At 53.9% G+C, this 18,900-nt stretch overlaps 3 protein-coding genes across 7 annotated transcripts in view; 2 read left to right on the top strand and 1 right to left on the bottom strand.

Moving 5' to 3' along the window:
• Positions 1 to 8,739, bottom strand: part of LOC119858734 (sororin-B) — a 32,948-nt gene extending 24,209 nt beyond the window's left edge. Inside the window, exons 1-2 of the mRNA XM_043518657.1 lie at positions 7,910 to 8,739; positions 7,382 to 7,481 (exon numbers count right to left, since the gene is read on the bottom strand). Of these exons, the coding sequence (XP_043374592.1) occupies positions 7,382 to 7,481; positions 7,910 to 8,143 (334 nt within the window). The 5' untranslated portion in view covers positions 8,144 to 8,739. The remainder of the gene's footprint in view (positions 1 to 7,381; positions 7,482 to 7,909) is intronic.
• On the top strand, positions 47 to 6,766 carry ZFPL1 (zinc finger protein like 1). 4 transcript variants are annotated; one of them, XM_038409971.2, is made up of 8 exons: positions 47 to 159; positions 441 to 551; positions 1,234 to 1,345; positions 1,807 to 2,000; positions 2,292 to 2,367; positions 2,827 to 3,012; positions 3,391 to 3,526; positions 3,752 to 6,766. In XM_038409971.2, exons 2-8 carry the CDS (start codon positions 450 to 452, stop codon positions 3,939 to 3,941), a joined length of 996 nt encoding a protein of 331 aa, XP_038265899.1. In that variant the 5' UTR covers positions 47 to 159; positions 441 to 449; the 3' UTR covers positions 3,942 to 6,766. The 4 variants fall into 4 exon arrangements, with proteins under 4 accessions (XP_038265899.1, XP_038265898.1, XP_043374589.1 ...); XM_038409970.2 differs by having other exon boundaries at positions 3,388 to 3,526; XM_043518654.1 differs by having other exon boundaries at positions 56 to 159; positions 3,388 to 3,526; positions 3,656 to 6,766.
• Positions 8,740 to 9,877: 1,138 nt separating the features above from the next.
• Positions 9,878 to 18,846, top strand: VPS51 (VPS51 subunit of GARP complex). Of its 2 annotated transcripts, none has more exons than XM_038409969.2 (10): positions 9,878 to 10,201; positions 10,946 to 11,075; positions 11,194 to 11,340; positions 11,955 to 12,174; positions 12,613 to 13,354; positions 15,864 to 16,079; positions 16,945 to 17,163; positions 17,249 to 17,370; positions 17,773 to 17,860; positions 18,276 to 18,846. In XM_038409969.2, the coding sequence occupies exons 1-10, from the start codon at positions 9,986 to 9,988 to the stop codon at positions 18,468 to 18,470; spliced, it is 2,295 nt and encodes a 764-aa protein (XP_038265897.1). In that variant the 5' UTR covers positions 9,878 to 9,985; the 3' UTR covers positions 18,471 to 18,846. The 2 variants fall into 2 exon arrangements, with proteins under 2 accessions (XP_038265897.1, XP_038265896.1); XM_038409968.2 differs by having other exon boundaries at positions 9,881 to 10,201; positions 18,322 to 18,846.
• The last annotated feature ends 54 nt before the right edge of the window (positions 18,847 to 18,900 follow it).

Raw genomic sequence — 18,900 nt, 5'->3', positions numbered from 1 at the left:
CAGTGGCAGTGACGCGGCAGCTACTTCTCGCGAGGCTTCGAACCCGACCTTTCCCTGAGAGCGCCGGGAGGCGGGCCGTGTCTCAGGTCGCAACGTCATCAAACTGCGTCCTACCCGGAAGAGACGTGGCAACAGCGGACTCAGCCTCAATAGGAGCCTGTGAGTGTCAGGGGGACCCTATGGAGGGGAAAAGCGGGGCTGGGAGCCAGGGCTCCTGGGTTCCCTCCCTGGCACTGGGGAGGGGGAGTGGGCTCTAGTGGTTAGAGCGGGGGTGGGGGGACTGGGAGACAGGACTCCTGGAGCCGAGAGGGGAGTGGGGTCTAGTGGAGGGGGAATTGGGACCCAGGACTCCTGGGTTCTGTCCCAGCGCTGGGAGGGGAGTGGGGTTGATCTGGGCTTTGATTTTGCTCAGTACGCTTTCTCTCCTGCTGTGTTATCAGTGAAGCACCATGGGGCTGTGTAAATGCCCCAAAAGGAAAGTCACCAACCTTTTCTGTTTTGAGCACCGAGTGAATGTCTGTGAGAGCTGCCTCGTCGCAAACCATTCCAAGGTAACTGGACTCCAGCTCCAGTCTGGCTGCTGAGCAATGGCATTTCAGGGAATGGGAGTCGCTAGGACATCAGATATAATCTGGCCCCCCGGGAGGGGGGACCAGCTAGCTCAGGAGGGTGGGGAATGGGATATGGGGACTCTTGGACACTGGTTCAATTGCTACCAACCTGGATCAAATATGAAAGTCCTCTTTGCTCAACAACCCTCTTCCCCTGTCCCCAACCTGAGTTCTTGGTTATCAGTGTTCCTCTATCCTGTGTCATGACTCCTGGAACGGCGCATCCTGTTAATATCCAGCAATGGACACCTTCCTCATATTTCCTCTGATCCTTACACAATTCTGTCCAGGGGCCTGTTAGCATAGACCTCATTGGATGTTTCCATCTACAAATGCTTCATACCTAGGATTGTGATGAATTCTCTGTCCATTGCAATCTTTAAGTCCTAAGTGGACATCTTTCTACAAGAGATACTCCAGCTCAGACACAGGTTATGGGCTTGGTGCAGGAATCACTGGGTGAGATTCTGTGATTTGTACTAGGCAGGAGTTCAGACTCAACTAATATAATGGTCCCTTTAGGCCTTAAAATGTAAAGTCTTTTCTTGTGCTGCCCCTCCAATTGCAACCCTACCTCACCCATACCATGGGCTTTCTGTCACTAACTTCCTGTATCTTCCAGTGCATTGTTCAGTCCTATCTCCAGTGGCTTCAGGACAGTGATTACAACCCCAATTGTCGTCTTTGCAACACCCTCCTGTCCACCAAAGATACTGCCCGGCTTGTGTGTTATGGTGAGATACTTTTAGCCATGGCTTTGGGGACATTTCAAGAGCTTTGCTTGGTTTTCTTTTCATTAGCAAGTGACAGTCCTGGCCACCAAAGCCTGATTTTTTTTTTTTAAAGCAAATTTAAAACTTGGGTCAGAAAAGTGATTGCCAAAATGGCATCCTGTTTATTCTGTCTTTGTAGTTTCTTCATCAGACTGGGTATCGCTACACACAGATCCCCCCACCCCTTTCCCCCACATAAGAGCCAGCTGGCCTCTGAGAGTGGGAATAAAGCCCCTACAATTATGACAACTGAGTGGATGAATACAATGTCTATGGTAGAATGGTCTCCAGCTTACTTTCCAGCAGCTGTTCTGCCCCTGGGGACTAATGGAAGGGGAGATGTTTGTGAAGTAGATCTGACTAGGGGAGTAACTGATCTAGACCCTTCACTTAAAGACATTCCATGCTCTTCACCTTTGCAGATCTGTTTCACTGGTCATGTCTCAACGAGATGGCAAACCAGCTCCCAAAGAACACGGCCCCAGCTGGCTACCAGTGTCCCAGCTGCAAGGGTCCTATCTTCCCCCCAGCCAACCTGGTCAGTCCAGTGGCCTCAGTGCTGCGAGAGAAACTGTCGACTGTGAACTGGGCTCGGGCCGGGCTTGGGCTGCCACTGGTAAGAGATTGCCCATGAGACTATCCTCTTGTTTTGGGGCTCTCTGAGGGTTTTCAAGATGGGAGCCAAGAGGACAGCCAAGCTGGACAGATACTGCTGTTAATGTACCAGCCGGAGATGGGGAACAGAGTATGGGGCCTTTCCCCTCTTGGGGGATGCGACAGAGGGGACACCAGCTTTGATCTAGCTTCTGGCTTGAGCAGCAACCACTATCTAGGATTGGCTGAGCTGATGGGGCAGAGTTTGCTTTGGTGTCTAAGGTCTGATGCAGTTTTCTTCTGTTCTCTTCAGATTGATGAGGCTGATACCATACAAGAGACAGAGTCGCCTGATACCACAGATTACACTGATTGGTCTAGCTTCTCTGGTAAGTGCTGCCGGGCTATGGGCATGGGAATGGCTCCACTAATGCTTGCACAGGGCCCATCTAGCCCAGTATCCACCTCCCCCACCCTCACCACACTAGATCAGACCTAGGGGCCCACCTAGTCTGCTAACCCCTCCTTCCACACTGGATCAGACCAATGGACGCATCTAGCCCAGACTCCCCACTTCCCTGCTGTCTGGGATGAGACCAAGGGGTCCAATTTCATCTGCTGTCTCTTCTAAGGTGATGGGAGGGGAAGACTGGCTGGCTTTCAGGGATCAAAGAATGGGATATGAGACCTTTCAGTTCTAGGGCATCATGTCTAGTTAGGCCCCTGACACAGAGATCCATGGAACAAGTGGGTCACAGTTTGCTGTCCCGGCTTTGTAGATGGAAGCCAGCTGTCTTAGGTTGCCCCATTCCACACAGGATTCATTTTGTTACCTCCTTTCTTGGCAGCAACTGCAGGCCCCAGCTCAGAGGAGACCATCCAGCAAAGTGCCATGTTGGCCTATTCCTACAGTGCTCCGTCTGGCCTCTCTTCCCCACAGCAGCAGCAGGGTGTGAACAATGGGGGCGTGAAGGAGGAGCATTCAGTCATCGACATGGGGAATGCTAGCAATGAGACCATCACCATCAATGCAGGTGAGCAGCGTTGTTGTCCTCTCCTGCGGCGGTGAGGGGATTATGAATCAGTGGGACACAGCCCCTAAGAAGTGAGGATCTAGTGGCTCCCTTCTGAGTGGGGTAGCGGTTGTGTGTCTCATGTCCCTTAGGCTGTTTTCATTCACTCCTGTCTGGATCAGGAGCCCACTTAGAGGACAAGATAACTCAGGGGCAAAGGAGTCTGGATCAACCACAGCCAACAGGGCTGGGGAAGAACTGGTGTATGGATTGCCTAGCTGTGGCAGAAGGGGGGACAATCAGGTTGGGGGGGGTGCCTGTACCCCCCACCACCACTTTCTCCTTTCCTGGTGCCAATGGCTCTCTGCTAAGTTCCTACACTCCCCATCTCCTCAGCAGCCTCTACACCACGGAAGGTCTATGACACCCGGGAGGGTGGGGGTGGCAGTGGCAGAGCATCCAGCACCCAAATCGACTGTGATGAGGACAAGTACCGCCGGCGGCCAACGCTCAGTTGGTTCGCACAGCTTCTGAAGTAAGTGGTCGGTGGTGGGGTGGGAGGAAACCAGTGCACATCCATGATAGGGTCGCACTCTCGGTTGGCACCCTGTAGCTATTACCGTAATAGTGCTAATGTGCCCCCGATCTTATTTGCGGTCTTTAGGCGCTACCATAATACTGCTAATGATGCACATGCCCTGATGTCGCTTTGGGCCTCTGGGCACTGCTACTGTCATGCTAATAACAAGTCCCCTGGCAGGAATCGCTCTGGGTCCAAGAAGCGGCAGCCAAGATCCCTGATGCAGCGATTTGTCATCATCCTCCTGATTGGCGGCATCGGCTTCCTAACTCTGATCATCATCATGTCAAAGCTGGGCCGGGCCTCGGCCGACAATGACCCCAACCTGGACCCCATGTTCAACCCCCACATCCGGGTGGGCCAGGAATGAACCGAGCTGGTGGCTCCTCCCTGGGCACCAAGAATGACCTGCCAAGGCAGGGATGCTGGGAACTGGCAGCTGCAAGTGTGGCTCCAGGGGGAGTACAAGGGGAAGCCTCCATCCAGGACACTGCTGGGTCAGTGAAACATGAAACTGGTGAGGGGGGTGTGAAGTGACTTTGGCCTCTTTTAAAAATGAGACTCAACTCTCTAGGTGGGGTGGGCAGAGCAGGATTGGGAGGAAAGGGGAGACTTGTACAGCTACGGATTGGGCCCCCCGAGGTGGCTGGAGTGAGCTCTCTAGTCGCTACGTGCTCCAGCTGAGAATCAGCCACTGTAGCTGTTCAGCTTTGAAAAGGGCCAGGAAAGAGGAAAGCGTCAAGCACTGGTGATCAGGGAGGGCTTGTGCTGCTAGTACGAGTGTGTCCAAGGACTGGGGCAGGTGAGAGGCAGCACGGGAATGGAAGCCTGGACTCCTGGGTTCCATTGCCAGCCCACAAGGATGTATTGGTCAGAGCAGGGAAACGGGGAGCCAGGATTCCTGAGTTCTGTTCCCACTGCCACTGACCCTGTTGCGCAATCTCAGGTGAGTCACTTCCCTGCTCCATGCCTCAGTTTCCCCACCCTGTAACTAGCAATGCTGCTGGTGGGGTATATGCAGAGAAATTGGGCATTTCCATTCCTTCCTGCAGAAGAGCTGATTTTAGCAGCACTCAAGGGCAAATGTCCCACAGCTTCTTGGAAGCGTGAACTCCTTGGCATTACAGCCCTGCCGCCCTGAAGCTGGCATCTGGCTCCTTAAACCTTGGGCTTCAGTGCCCTTCCCCATGGAGCCTCTCAATTGTCTGTCACTTGGAACTTGCCAGCCCAGAATGTCTCAGTGGGTGAGAACACAGTTGTTTGAATGCAGGTGTTTGAAAGTGTTCAGGGCTCTTTTGTTCCCCTTTCCCATTCTCCAATCCTGGGCAGACTCAGCTTCCCCAGAGGTGGCTTGTAAAACCCATCCCATATTTGATGGACCCATTCCTGTAGCCTCAAAGCGCTGCAGAGCTCTCTGATTCTAAGCTCATCTGCTACATTAAGCTACCTTATAGTTTATTCATCCTTGTCTCCAAAACCCCTTTGCCCCAAAGAGGGAAGTGTCATTTTTTTCCTGGTCTCAACTAGATGGGAGACAAGAGGATCTGTTTGACACTGCCAGCTGCTGGGACTTTTTGGGGGACGCCTGTTCCAACAGAAACCTCCTTTCCTGCCTGGGGATGGGGCAGGATTTTAGCCCCACCCACAGACCCCACATAAAACTGCCCTTCTGCTTTGCTGTGAATGGGAGTGGTGCAGAATCTTCTATCATCCCCCTTCTCCCACATATCCTTTGGGGGTTCAAATGGAATGGACACTGGATCACAACCCTCTCCCTGCCCCACACACACACGTTTTAGTTTTGCAAATGCAGCTCATTGAACCAAATAACAGGAACCAGCCCCTTGTCACATCCTCATTTACCCTCCCCTCCTACTGAGCTATATTGGGGGGTGGGGGAGATATAACTTTCTTTCACCTATTCTAATTTTTCACATCAGTAACTATCTGGGCCTTAACTTTTCTAGAATTCAAAGGGCAAATACTGAGATCCACTCTTCTATGTCCAGCATTATTTGTAGGGATGAGATGTTGTTAACCCCCTCCCCCAACATCATCTCCGTTGAGGGGAACCTTCGCTTCCCATCTCATAATACCGGGGGAAAGGGAAGGAGTTGGCTGGGCCTCTTGGGTGTGATTATTTTACTAATGAGAATGGGGTGGGGTTGGTGTCCCCCTGCGTCTCATGAGGGCGGGGGGGTGTAATTCCAAAGCTGGTCCCTCCCGTCTCTGTACAGAGCTGTTGCTATGGGTGCTTTGGGCTGCCCCCTACTGGAAAGGGGCATGTGTGTGTGAAATATTCTGTTCTGTTCTGGAGTTTAGGGAGGGGATGGGACATGCTGGTCAGCACTGGAGTTTAAAGATGGGGGGGTGGGAGGGAAAGAGACTTCCTGGCTTGTGGATTTTCAGAGCTCTGGTGGGGATGGGGTTTCATGCTTTGAATACAGTTGCTTTCCTTCTATTTATTGAAATGGTTGATAGGAGACAGTTCTTCCTGCAGGGTGTGAAATGCATGGGGCGGCCTCAGTGACCAAAGAGAGCCAACGCCACGCCCCCCCCCCCGCCCACAAAATTACCATTGCCTCCAGTCCCCCTGTTTTCCTGAGTCCAGATCTTTGACTGGGCCTGAGTCGGGATCTGTTTTTCAACCTCCCCAGCTCCCACCCCCTTCTGTTAATGGCTCTGCTAGCCCTGGGGTAGGGGAGGTGGCATGGAACTTAGGCTGGAAGGCAGTAGAGGAAAAACATCACCTTCCTCACAAGCCACTGCCAGTGGAAAGGAGAGCTATGAACATAAGTCCTGTGGGCTTCCACCAAAGGGTGGGAGCTGTTTGTGGTGGGGAATGGAAGGGGTGGAATCAGAACCTCTTCCCCTCCCTTGGGTTAGTTCCAGCATGAGCCAGAGGGTTGGATTGGGCCCATGCCCTTTAGCATGACCCTATGGTCAAGGTGTTGGGATGGGGGTTGTGATGGGCCACTGCTATGGAATGGGATGAGCCCTGTAGCCATCAAATGCTCCCACTGAGGGTTGGCCACCTGAGTTGTTGAGCGCCCATTGGGCATGTTGGGGGAAAGATCCTGGCTGTAATGACTGCCTTGCTCCCACCTCCCAGGAAGGTGACATGACTAATGAATGACACCGTCACTAACACTACAGCAATATCCTGTATTGTTATTAAACTTGATTTTGGCTACAGCCTGAGCAGTGTGTTACTGTCCCCTTTCCTCCCTGCTTCCCAATTCCGACAGATTTGGGGATGAATGCTGCATGTGCATCTCTCTCCAGGGCTGCTTTGGACAAGGCCAGGATGGGGTTCAGTAAATCTCCTCCCTGTATTCGATAGTCAGGTAGTCCAGGCAGAAGCGGCCCACGAAGAGGATGAAGTTCATCACTAGAGGGGAAAGAGCCAGAGCCCTGGTCAAGGGGATGGGAATGGAAATCACAGCTTCCCTTTGCGGCTGGACCAGAGGGGCAGCTAAACACCTGGGGTCTTCCCCAGAATAACTGAGTGTCCATACCTTCACCCTCACGCACATCGGTCCCCCAGCTGTGCCCTTGTGTGGTTCTGAGTCATGCTCAGAAACCTCCTGAGCTAAGGAGCCTAAATCCCAGCTGCCATGTCCCATGCAAACTGGCTTTGGAAGGTGCTCCCACTAGAGCATACTTCTCATCTAGAGCTAAGGATAGAATCCAGTAGTCCTGTCTCCTGTCCCTCCCCCCAACCACTTAAACTGGTTAGACTCAGCTGAGTTTCCCGTTGCCCTTGCTGTGAACACCCATCAGTTCAGGCAGCTGGATGGAGTCACTTACCCAATGAGGTCAGGGCAAACCCCCTGAGAACCTTGTCATTGGCCTCCAACGTGTAAAATGTTGCAAGCAAGGCCCAGTAAAAGCTCATCACATGGGATACCTGCAGAGACCAATGCAAATGGTCAAGGAGATGGTCAGGACCCTTCCCTGATCTGTCACTCTCCAGTGCTAACCTGCTAGATCCCACTCCCCTCCTAAATGTCTTACTGCTCCTGCCCAGAGATGAGACTAGAACCCAGGAGTCCTAATGCTGCCCTCCTCGTACTATAGACATCCCTCAGTATTCAACTGTATTAGGGGTATAGGAATAACCAACCTGGATTGGACCTAAGGTCTGACAGTGACCAGAGCCTGTAGATCCCTGTCCAGTAGGGATGGGTTATCTCCACTTCAGAGATGAGGTGACTTGCCTGAGGTCACAGTCTGTGACATAGATTAAAGTAAAAAGTAGGTGTCCAAAGTACCTGGCTAGTGCCTTAACCTGTTGGCCAAACTGCAAGACACAAGGAGCAAGGGGACTCCCCTTACCAGTAGTACTGTGGTGCCATGAAAGCTCATGAGATTGAACTTCTGGGTCACAGTGAAGTGGTAGAGGTCTCCTCCGAAGATACCCATGTGAACCAGCAGCAGCAGGAGGGAGGCACTGGTGAAGATTACTTTGCTGGGGAAAGTAATAGTGACAAAGGAGTCCTTCCAGCTCATATCTCTCCATCCCATGCTAGGTGTAAGGACCAGTTGCTTGGTAACTCTGATGCTGACCATAATGCCTGGAGGGGGTACTTAGCTCCAGGAGGCAGGCTGCACGCTGTTTGTAGTGTTGGCGTGACCTCACTGCAGGCTAGGAGTGGTTCAGAATCCATGTATCAGGGTGCTGAGGTCATAAAGAACTGAAAGTTCTAGAAAGGTTTGCAGAACAGCCATAGGGGCTAGGAGAAGGGATTGCAGAAGGTTGAGTGAAGGGACGCTGGGAGAGGGGAAAAGAGGATACAGGATGGGGAATCATTATAAACTCTTACCCCCAATTTGAGATATCACACTGATGAACAAATTAGATTGTCCCCATGCATGATAGATTATAGATGGATGGATGAGCATGTATGGGAATATTAGATAGGGATGGATGGATAGATGGGCTGGATGCATTAGATTAGATGGGCGTGGAAAGGGACGGATGGATAGATTAGATGATGAGTGTGCATGGGGATAGATCTGTGGATGGATGCACAGATTAACTAGACTAACAAATTGAAATAACAGGAATGCATCCGATGAAGTGAGCTGTAGCTCACGAAAGCTTATGCTCAAATAAATTTGTTAGTCTCTAAGGTGCCATAAATACTCCTGTTCTTTTTGCAAATACAGACTAACACGGCTGCTACGCTGCAACCTGAAATAACAGGAACCATGATTTAAGGACTTCAATAGCTCAGACATGGGTGAGGTTTTTCATAGGAGTGGGTGGGTGACATTCTGTGGCCTGCGCTGTGCAGGAGGTTGGACTAGATGATCAGAATGGTCCCTTCTGACCTTAGTATCTATGAATCTATGTACATTGGCCAAACTGGACAGTCTCTACGTAAAAGAATGAATGGACACAAATCAGACATCAAGAATTATAACATTCAAAAACCAGTTGGAGAACACTTCAATCTCTCTGGTCACTCGATTACAGACCTAAAAGTGGCTATCCTTCAACAAAAAAGCTTCAAAAACAGACTCCAACGAGAGACTGCTGAATTGGAATTAATTTGCAAACTGGATACAATTAACTTAGGCTTGAATAGAGACTGGGAATGGATGAGTCATTGCACAAACTAAAACTATTTCCCCATGTTATTTCTCCCCCCCACCCCACCCCCCACTGTTCCTCAGATATTCTTGTTAACTGCTGGAAATAGCCTACCTTGCTTGTCACCATGAAAGGTTTTCCTCCTCCCCCCCCCCCCCGCTGCTGGTGATGGCTTATCTTAAGTGATCACTCTCCTTACAGTGTGTATGATAAACCCATTGTTTCATGTTCTCTGTGTGTGTATATCAATCTCCCCTCTGTTTTTTCCACCGAATGCGTCCGATGAAGTGAGCTGTAGCTCACGAAAGCTTATGCTCCAATACATTTGTTAGTCTCTAAGGTGCCACAAGTCCTCCTGTTCTTTTTGCGAATACAGACTAACACGGCTGCTACTCCGAAACCTATGATGTCATTGGCTCATTACAGGACACCATCCAGTTGCAATGCCACCTTCAAACCGTCACCTTCTCGTGGTTACAGTTGCGCTCCCCCAGCCGCCAAAGGCTTATTGCAGAGATAGTCCAACAGCGTCGCCACAGGGGAGCTTTTGTGACGTCAAGAGAACGCTACCGATCCCGGAAGTGACCTCACGGCCATTGGGCCTGAGTGTTCTCAACAGAAAACGTTACTGATCCCGGAAGTGACCTCACCGCCGCTGAGGGTGAAAGCGCTCAACAAAACTTGACTGATCCCGGAAATGACCTCACCGTCGGGCGGGGGGATGGTCTCCACAGAACGTCACTGTTCCCGGAAATGACCTCAGCGTCTTTTTCCCCCTCGTCCGAACAAGCCTGTGTGGCTCTGGGCCGGGGGAGATGTCGGCTCCCCAGGGGGGTCCCCTGCCGGGCCCGGCCGAGCCCGGCTCGGAGGCGCCGGGCGGGAAGCGGCGGCCGCACGGGATGCTGAAGCTCTACTACGGGCTGTCGGACCCGGCGGGGGAGGCTCGGGGCGGCCTGGCTCCAGGCGGGGATCCCGGGGGACCTACTGACATCAATGGGGCGCACTTCGACCCGGAAGTGTTCCTCACTAAGGTGCTGCCTGACGCTGGATGTGCTCAGACCCAGGGGGACCCTATGGATCCCCGTGTACCAAGGCGCTCCCCCCAGTATGCCTCAGTGAGCCCCCCACACACACTGACCCCTCTGCCGGACTCCCCCCGGGTCGCCGAACCCTGCCCGAGGAGCCTCCCCTCCCATGCTGATTCTCCAGGGTTTGCCCCTCAAGTCCCTGGTCTGCCCCTACTAGGGTCCCAGACTCCTGGGGGTAGCTCCCCCGGCGGGACTCCACACACACTTCACTCCCAGGAACCCTGTCACAGCAGCGACTGCACCTGGGGATTCTCTCAAAAAGGGGTTGACTTTATAGCCTGTTTCTCAGGGAAACCATCCTGTCAAACCCCTTTCAATACTGCAACCCCTGCCAGTGACTATTGCCTCTCCTGGGGAGCCCTCCTTCCTGCTCCCTCCCATGCACCTCCATCCCCCAATATGGGGGGGGCTGTGGGTCATGATTTTGGGGTACCAGCAGAGTAGGGGGGGTACAGGCCTGAGACTGATGGGGCTGCAGGTCAGGCTTGAGGTGCACCAGCAGAGCTGGGGAGAGCACATAGTCTAGGCCTGAGATTGTAGAGGGCTGCAGATCAGTATTGAGGGGAATTGGCAGAACTGTAGGGCGAAGCCCAGGGTTGGGATAATAGGGAAACAGGTGGGGATTGAAGGGCACTGGCAGAGCTGGCATCCCAGGCCATGTCCCTCACTCACTGTTACTCTCCCTAGCTGCGGAAGGAGTGCTCACTAGCCCAGCTTATGGACTGTGAGACTGACATGGTAAAGCAGATCCGCGCCCTGGACAGCGACATGCAGACCCTGGTCTATGAGAACTACAACAAGTTCATCTCAGCCACAGGTACCATGCAGGGCTGCCCAGATCCCAGTCCTCCAGATGTGGGGGATGAGTGGGCCTGTGTCCTTAGCATTGCGGCTGAATCTTTGGGCCTGGCTGATTTCATTCCTCTATTCCCCAGACACAATCCGCAAGATGAAGAATGACTTCAAGAAGATGGAGGACGAGATGGATTGCCTGGCTGCCAACATGGCTGTCATCACGGAGTTCAGTGCCCGCATTAGCAGCACCCTGCAGGACCAGCACGAGCAGATCACCAAGCTCTCGGGTACTGGCCACAAGCTGCCCTCTGAGCCAGCTGGAAAGATCCAAGGGTCTGATCTGGGGTGGTAGGGATATGGGGCTGAATAGGCTCATGGGTTTGATCCAGGGCAGTAGGGGTGGCATGGGGAGGCATGTCAGGCTGGATGAGCTCATCGGTTGTATCTGACACAGTAAATCCTATGTGAAGTTCAAGAGCGGAGAGGGTGGCAGGTGTGCTGTCCTCTGCCTTGTCTGGGCCAAGACACCAAGTCTCTTCTCAGGAGGCAGGGACTCAGGAGTGGATCTGAGGCTTCCAAGGCTAGAAATGAGGCATGGAGGGAAGCCTGGGAGGGAGATCCATGTAGCTGCACTGTTCATTCCCCTGCTTGGCCAGTGCTGTGGCTGCTCATCTCCACAGCTCGGGAGGGCAGTGTTACCCTGGTCTTCCTGATCTAGGGCCAAGATGGCAACACAGGAAACCACCCAGGATAGAAGAATCAGGATAGAACAGGGGTTGTGGGAGGGTCCATGAAGAGCTCCAGGCCATATTCTGCCTGAGCAGCTCGAGAAGGGCATAGGGAGGAAGTGCATGCTAGGGGATGCTGGCACTGTCTCTAACAGGGTCTCTCTGGATCCCAGGGGTCCACACGCTCCTGCGCAAGCTGCAGTTCCTCTTTGAGCTGCCTGCCCGCCTCACCAAGTGTGTGGAGCTGGAGGCCTATGGACAGGCAGTGCGCTACTACAGCAAAGCCCGCTCTATCCTGCACCAGTACCAGCACATGCCCTCCTTCCAGGGCATCCAGGATGACTGCCAGAAGATCATGGCCAGCCTGGCACAGAAGCTGCGGGAGAAATTCAGGTACAGGCCCTTGGATCTGATTCAGTGTTGGGGGAGTAGACAAAGAGCAAGTTGGGACAGCTGCATTGGTCTGACCCAGAGAGGGAGGGATACCAGGGTAGATGGGTGCAATGGTCTGATCCAAAGGGTGATGGGTTAACTATTACCTTAATCACCCAACTTCCCCCATTCATTTCAGTCAGGCTGTTAACTCTGAAACTTAACGGCAACACAAATAGTGACCGCATAGTGGAAATCAGCAACACTGAGGTCTATTATTAGGTTTCAGAATTATCATTTCAATTGGGACAATTGGATTGGATTCCAGGTCCAGAAGCTGCATGCTGTTATTAATTCCAATAGCCATCCCTTAAACCCTGCTGCAGATGCATTGGGAGCTGGGGGGGTCCATGTGTCAGCTCCCCTGGCATCTCCAGTGTCCTCTCCTTTCCTTGGTAGGGACGGGGGCTCTGGGGCAAAGGACCTGGCAGAGTGCGTGGAGCTGCTGCTGCAGCTGGATGAACCAGCAGAGGAGCTGTGTGACGAGTTCCTTTCCCATGCCTGCTGCCGGTTGGACGCTGAGCTGGAGGCCCTAGAAGCAGAGCTGGGGCAGCCAGGCAGTGCCCCTATCACTGACATTCTGGAGTTCATCGACCGTGGCTGCAACATCTTTGTCAGCAACATGTGCCTGGTGATCGCCTCCTACCAGGAGCTCTTTGTCAGCCGAGAAGGGGTGCAGGGCATCACCCGCATGGCGCAGGACAAGCTGGTGGCCTTCGTCAACTCCCTCATGGAGACATATTTCTCTCTGGTGGAGCGGCGCATCCAGTTGGAGAAAGGGGTCGGGGACAACTCACTGCTGGTGCGGGCCCTGGATCGCTTCCATAGGCGCCTACAAGCCCTGGCCAAGCTGCTGCCAGCCTCCAACGTGGCAGCAGAGGGCACAGAGATTGTGGTGCGGGCCGCCAAGGAGCGCATCCGCCAGTACCTGCTGGCCCTGCAGAGCTTCTACCAGGACTGTCTGACAGATGTGCGCCAGTCACTAGCTGCCCCGCGCCTGGCAGGCAAGGAGAGCCCCAACCTGGCTGAGCTTCTGGGCACCATCTCGGCCTCTGTCCTTAACCAGATCAAGTCAGTGCTCACCTACGTTCACCTTTTCACAGCAAAGGACATCACCTTCTCCAACAAGCCCTACTTTAAGGTGACACTGCCTGGCGGGGGAGGAGAGGATTGTGAGCCATGGGAGTTAGAGGTTGAGGGTCAGGGGTATTCAGTTTCTTCTCCAACAGTTCTGATGCCCCTCAGCAATCCCTAGCTCTTCTAGCCCTTTCATCAGGACGTCTTCAAAGCTCTGTATAAGGGCAGTCACTATCATCAGCTCCATTTGTAGAGATGAGGAAACTCAAAACGATGGTCCAGTGGTTCAGGCACTAGCCTAGGACTTGGGAGACAAGTTCAATTTCCTTCTCTGCCACAGGCTTTCACTGAGATCTTGGGCAAGTCACTTAGCCGCTCTGTGCCTTGGTTTCCCCATTTATATAAGAGGGATAATTAGCTCTGGCCTGCTGCATAGAGGTATTATGAGGATAGATACGTTGAAGATTCTAAGGCACTCAGATGCCATGGGATATTCCCACCTAGCTGGGAATAGAACCCTGGTCTGTTGAGTCCCAGTGCTCTATCCTCTAAGCCACATGGCCATAAACACCTAATCCTTGGCTATGGGCTTTCCAGGGAGTCAGAATAACGCAGTGGTCCCCAAACTTTTGAGAGTCGTGCCCTTACCCCTGTCTTTGGGGCCAGGAGCGGAGGCTGCAGCTGGGGTGCGGGAGCGATGTGGATAGGGATAAGGGGGCCGAGATTGGGGCCACAACTGGGGGTGGGTCTGGGGCCAGGAGCGGGGCTGGGGACAGAGCCATGGCCAGTGGCCAAGGCTGGGGGCAGGGGTGGAGCCACAGGGGGGACTAGCAACCGAGCCTGCAATCAGGTGTGGTGGGGGCTGGCAACCGGGCCCGCAGTCAGGTGCAGCTTTGCTCCCAGCCCCGCCCCACCCCAGGCTGGGGATAGGGGCAGGTACAGGGCTGGGAGCCAGGGATGCAGCTGGGTTGGGACCAGAGCTGCGGGCAGGGAGGGGCTGGGTGGTGCTCCCTCACCAACCCTGGGGCTGGCCCAGTCCCTGCTGTCCCCCGTCCCTGAAGGTTCCTCCGTGACCCCCTGGTGGGGACGCGCCTCCCAGTTTGGGGACCTCTGGAATAATGTGTTCCATTCAGATACTATTCTGTGTCAGTCTGCAGGGGTTTCCTGGCTGCTGCTGGGACCTCCCTGATTTCATAACTAGCTTGGGGCATTTCTGAATGTCCCGTCCCCCACAAGGACTTTGTACTATTGAGACTACACCATACATGTGCCTTTTTATGTTGATACACAATTCAGCTGTGTGTTTTGTCTCCTGAACTAAGGAGCAATGTGGGCCTTTCATAGATTCTAAAACCAGAAGGGACCATTATGATCACCCAGTGCTCTCCTACGCACACAGGCTGTAGAATTTTCCCCAGATGCTGGATTAAAGCATGAAAGAGATCTAGTTTAGAAAGAAATCTAGTTTTGCTTTAGGTTTCAGAATAGCAGCCGTGTTAGTCTGTAGCCACAAAAAAAACAGGAGTACTTGTGGCACCTTAGAGACTAACAAATTTATTAGAGCATAAGCTTTCGTGAGCTACAGCTCACTTCATCGGATGCATAGAATGGAACATATAATAAGAAGATATACACACACACACACACAGAAGGTAGAATTTGCCATACAAACTGTAAAAGGCTAATTAATTAAGATGAGCTATTATCAGCACACTCCAGGTGGTGGTCAGCCCACGGCTCCCCTGGTGAGCTGTTCCAGTGTTTACTCACCCTCCCTGCTAGGAAATTGCTTTATTTCAAGATTACATTTGTCTAACTTCAGCTTCCAACCATTGGATCTTGCTGTGCCTTCATCTGGTGGACTGAAAAGCCCCATCTATCAGATAGATTTTCAAACTGGCCCGTGTGCAGAGAAGAGTTCCTACGCTGATGAGGAGAAAGGAGAGCTGATCTTAGGAGAGGAGACTAAAAGAGCTGGATTTGTTTTGACTGGTCAGACGAAGGCCAGGAGGGGATCTGACTGCAAACCCCAGGGAGGGAGAACAGCTATTGGCGCTAAAGGACAGTGTTGGCACAAGAACAAATGGGGATAAAGTGTCCAGGAATCAGTTGAGGCTGGAATTGAGAAAGTTTCTACCCATCAGAGGAGGAAGGGTCTGGAACAGCCTCCCAGCAGGTGGAGTTGGGGGAAAACAGACCCACTAGTTTTACAAGGGAGTTTGTGGCCAGGATGATATGGCCTGGTTTCTTGTGATAGCAGGGTTTAGACTCAATAACCTAGGAGGTCCCGTCAAGTCTTATGTCCCTGTAACTTTTCCCTATAACTTTCCCCCTAATCCCAACCCATGGCTATTAGGACTCCTCCCACTATGGCATTTCTGCTGGTGCCCTTTGATCCCCACCCACAGCCCCACGAGATCTGTCATCTGGGTGTATTCCATGGGCAGTCTTCATCTGGAGGAGCAGACATGGAGTGGGGAGATGGTGTCAGGATTGCTGCCTGGGTCTAGGAGGAGCCACTCTACCAGGCAGCAAGAGGAAGTGCTGAACCCCTCCCCCATTTCATCCCCCAGGGTGAGTTCTGCAGTCAGGGTGTCCGCGAGGGCCTGATCGTCGGCTTCATCAAGTCCATCTGCCAGATGGCACGACAATTCTGTGAGACCACGGGGGACAAGGGTGGCTCCACTCCCCCCGCCCTGCTGCTCCTGCTCTCCCGCCTCTGCCTGGACTACGAGACCTCCACCATCAGCTACATTCTCACCCTGACCGATGAGCAGTTCTTAGTGCAGGTGGGCAGGCGCCAGCCCCTGGGATGCGGGAGCAAGGAGGAAATACACCTCCGCCCCAGGATCCAGGCCCTCAGTATGGGGGGAGGAGAGTCCCTGTCTGTCTGGCTCTGGAGATTCTCCACCTGGGACCCCATTTTCAGTTCAAAGTCCCTCAATCCACAGGGCCTCCTTTCCCACCAAGGGCTAGTAGGATGGACCTAAACAGGCTTAGGGAGGCAGTCTCCCCAAAGAGGAGCACGTAGGAAGTTGCCCCAGAGTGTGTGACTAAGCCAAATTTCCAGGGGATGTCCCCGGGGCTGGGATCCCCAGGGCTGAGGAATCGTCTGCCCAGGGGAAGGGATGGGATATATGTATTCAGGCTGGATGGCAGTGGGAGATCTAGTGAGTGGGGATGCACCTCCCTGGCTCTACTGCATGCCACAGGGTTTCCTGTCAGGTCCCAGCTGATCTGACCACCCCACTCCTTCAGTGGGTGTGAGATTCCATCCCCACCTGCAGGCATGGGGACATGGGGAGCATCAGGGATGGGGGCAGCTTGGGGGGAAGCGATGTATTGATGGCACTGGGCAGGGTAGGATGGGGGCAGCCCATGCCATCTTTGGTGCCCCTGCCCCACACAGAGCTGGTGGGGAGTTGGGGGGAAGAAGCCTATGTCATCCCCAGCAGCACCCCTGCCCACACAGAGCCAGTGGAGCAGTAGGGTGAGGTGGCATGGGGAGGCTGAGCGACCCTGACCCACATGGAGGTGGTGATGCTATGTGGCACGTGTGTGGAAGGGTGGGGGCAGCCTGTCCTTCCTGGAGCTAGTGGGTGTTGGGGAAAATGCCCAGTCTGGCACCACTGACCCGCTGTTCTCCCTCCCTAGGATCACTCCCCCATCACCCCAGTTACCAGCCTGTGTGCGGAGGCCCGCGAGGCAGCCCAGAGGCTGCTCAACCACTATGTGAAGGTGCAGGGGCTGATCATCTCGCAGATGCTGCGCAAGAGTGTGGAGACACGCGACTGGGTCAACACCATTGAGCCGCGCAACGTGCGGGCAGTCATGAAGAGGGTGGTGGAGGACACCACTTCCATCGATGTGCAGGTCAGTGGGGGAAAGGAGGATCCAGGGCTTCCTGTACCCCCAGGGACCCCGCACTCACCCAGGCTTCTTGCCTCCCCCTTTGCAGGTGGGCCTCCTGTATGAGGAGGGTGTCCGCAAGGCCCAGAGCAGCGACTCCAGCAAGAGGACCTTCTCCGTGTACAGCAGCTCCCGGCAGCAGAGCCGCTACGCACCCAGCTATACGCCCAGGTCAGGGGGCTGCGGCAGGGTGTGGAGTGGGTCAGGACTGAGGGGCATTGGTGGGGGAAGTGCAGGGCTGGAAAAGCAGGAAGCTGCGGGTCAGGATTGAGGGGCACTGGCAGGGCTGGGATATTAGGGGGCTGCGGGTCAGAACTGAGAGGCACTGGCAGAGCTGCAGTGAGGTGTCTACCCTCCTAGCTAAATGTTGGGATGAGCAGCCTTCACGAAGGCAGGTGGCCCACTCCTACCTGCATCCGAGAGGAGAGGGCTTTCACCCAATGTTTTACTCCCAGACGCAGCCTCAGTTGAGGAGGCCTGCCCAGATCCAATCCCCTGCTATGCAATGGGGTTCCTGGCTGCTGGTGAGTGTGTAACCCCCTGTCTCTGTCTCACTCCCCCCACCCCATGCAGTGCCCCCCTGGACACTAACCTCCTGAGTAACATTCAGAAGCTGTTCTCTGAGCGCATTGACATCTTCAGCCCTGTGGAGTTCAACAAGGTGAGCAGAGCTGCCACCCTGGGGTTGGGGGAGAGCCACAGATCAGAGCCCCCTAAACTCAGCCAGTCCTCTAGCTCCCCCTCAGTGCAGGGACACAGCTCCCAACACTCACTCTATCTGATCATAGTGGTCTCTTCTGGCCTTAGGATCTATTAATCTTCAGGGAATCCCCCCACCCAGGGCATTAAAGGAGGAACAGAGCTCCCCACACACCTCCACCGTCCTCTGAGGACCCTTCCCTCTAGAGCCGTCACACACCTACTCTGTGTTCTCACACTTCCCTATTCCCTAGCTGCCACTGATCCACTTGCTCCTCTGGCTGGGGGTGCAGCCCAGACCTGGCCTCATTCCTCCACAAGAGACTTCAGCCACAAAAGGAGTCCTGGAAGTGATTCTTCCCCTCTGTGTCCTCCAGGCCCATAGGGGACAGTGTTTGAATGACCTCCTCACCCGCTCCCCAGGTCTCCGTCCTGACCGGCATAATCAAGATCAGCCTGAAGACCTTCCTGGAATGCGTGCGGCTGCGGACCTTCGGGCGCTATGGCCTGCAGCAGATCCAGGTGGACTGCTACTATCTACAGCTTTACCTGTGGCGCTTTGTCTGCGATGAGAACCTGGTGCACTTCCTGCTAGATGAAATCGTGGGCAGCACAGCCCACCGCTGCCTGGACCCTGTGCCCATGGAGCAGAGTGTCATTGAGGTCATCTGTGAGAGGGGCTGATATGAGGGGAGTCAGCCCAGCCTTGAGGCAGACACTGGCTTGCTCCTATGCGGGGAGCGGACACGTGTCCCCCTCAGACTCATCCATTCCACCAGATCTTTCCCATATCAGATGGTTGTGAGGGGTGCCTGAGAGCGTGGCAGAGAATGGCCTGTGAACATACCGGGGGGAGGGGGAATGCCATGTGCACATTCTCACTGCTGCTAGCCTGGATCTTATTGGACAGGGAGGGGAATGTGCTGAATAAAACATACCATGATCTGATCATGTCTCTGTTGCTCATTGCAAGCTCTGGGGTTGGCTTACCTCCACTGGCCT

Source organism: Dermochelys coriacea, chromosome 7 (assembly GCF_009764565.3).
Source record: "Dermochelys coriacea isolate rDerCor1 chromosome 7, rDerCor1.pri.v4, whole genome shotgun sequence".
NCBI classification, from domain to species: Eukaryota; Metazoa; Chordata; order Testudines; family Dermochelyidae; genus Dermochelys; species Dermochelys coriacea.
This window is presented reverse-complemented; position numbering and strand designations above follow the sequence as displayed.

Excerpts from the sequence above, each read along its gene's own strand:
- VPS51 (XM_038409968.2), top strand. The coding sequence starts at position 9,986 with ATGTCGGCTCCCCAGGGGGGTCCCCTGCCGGGCCCGGCCGAGCCCGGC. Across the intron at positions 13,355-15,863 it reads CCAACAAGCCCTACTTTAAG|GGTGAGTTCTGCAGTCAGGG; the intron begins GTGACACTGCCT and ends TTCATCCCCCAG. Across the intron at positions 16,080-16,944 it reads ATGAGCAGTTCTTAGTGCAG|GATCACTCCCCCATCACCCC; the intron begins GTGGGCAGGCGC and ends CTCCCTCCCTAG.
- ZFPL1 (XM_043518654.1), top strand. The coding sequence starts at position 450 with ATGGGGCTGTGTAAATGCCCCAAAAGGAAAGTCACCAACCTTTTCTGT. Across the intron at positions 552-1,233 it reads TCGTCGCAAACCATTCCAAG|TGCATTGTTCAGTCCTATCT; the intron begins GTAACTGGACTC and ends TGTATCTTCCAG. Across the intron at positions 3,013-3,387 it reads GACCATCACCATCAATGCAG|CAGCCTCTACACCACGGAAG; the intron begins GTGAGCAGCGTT and ends CCATCTCCTCAG.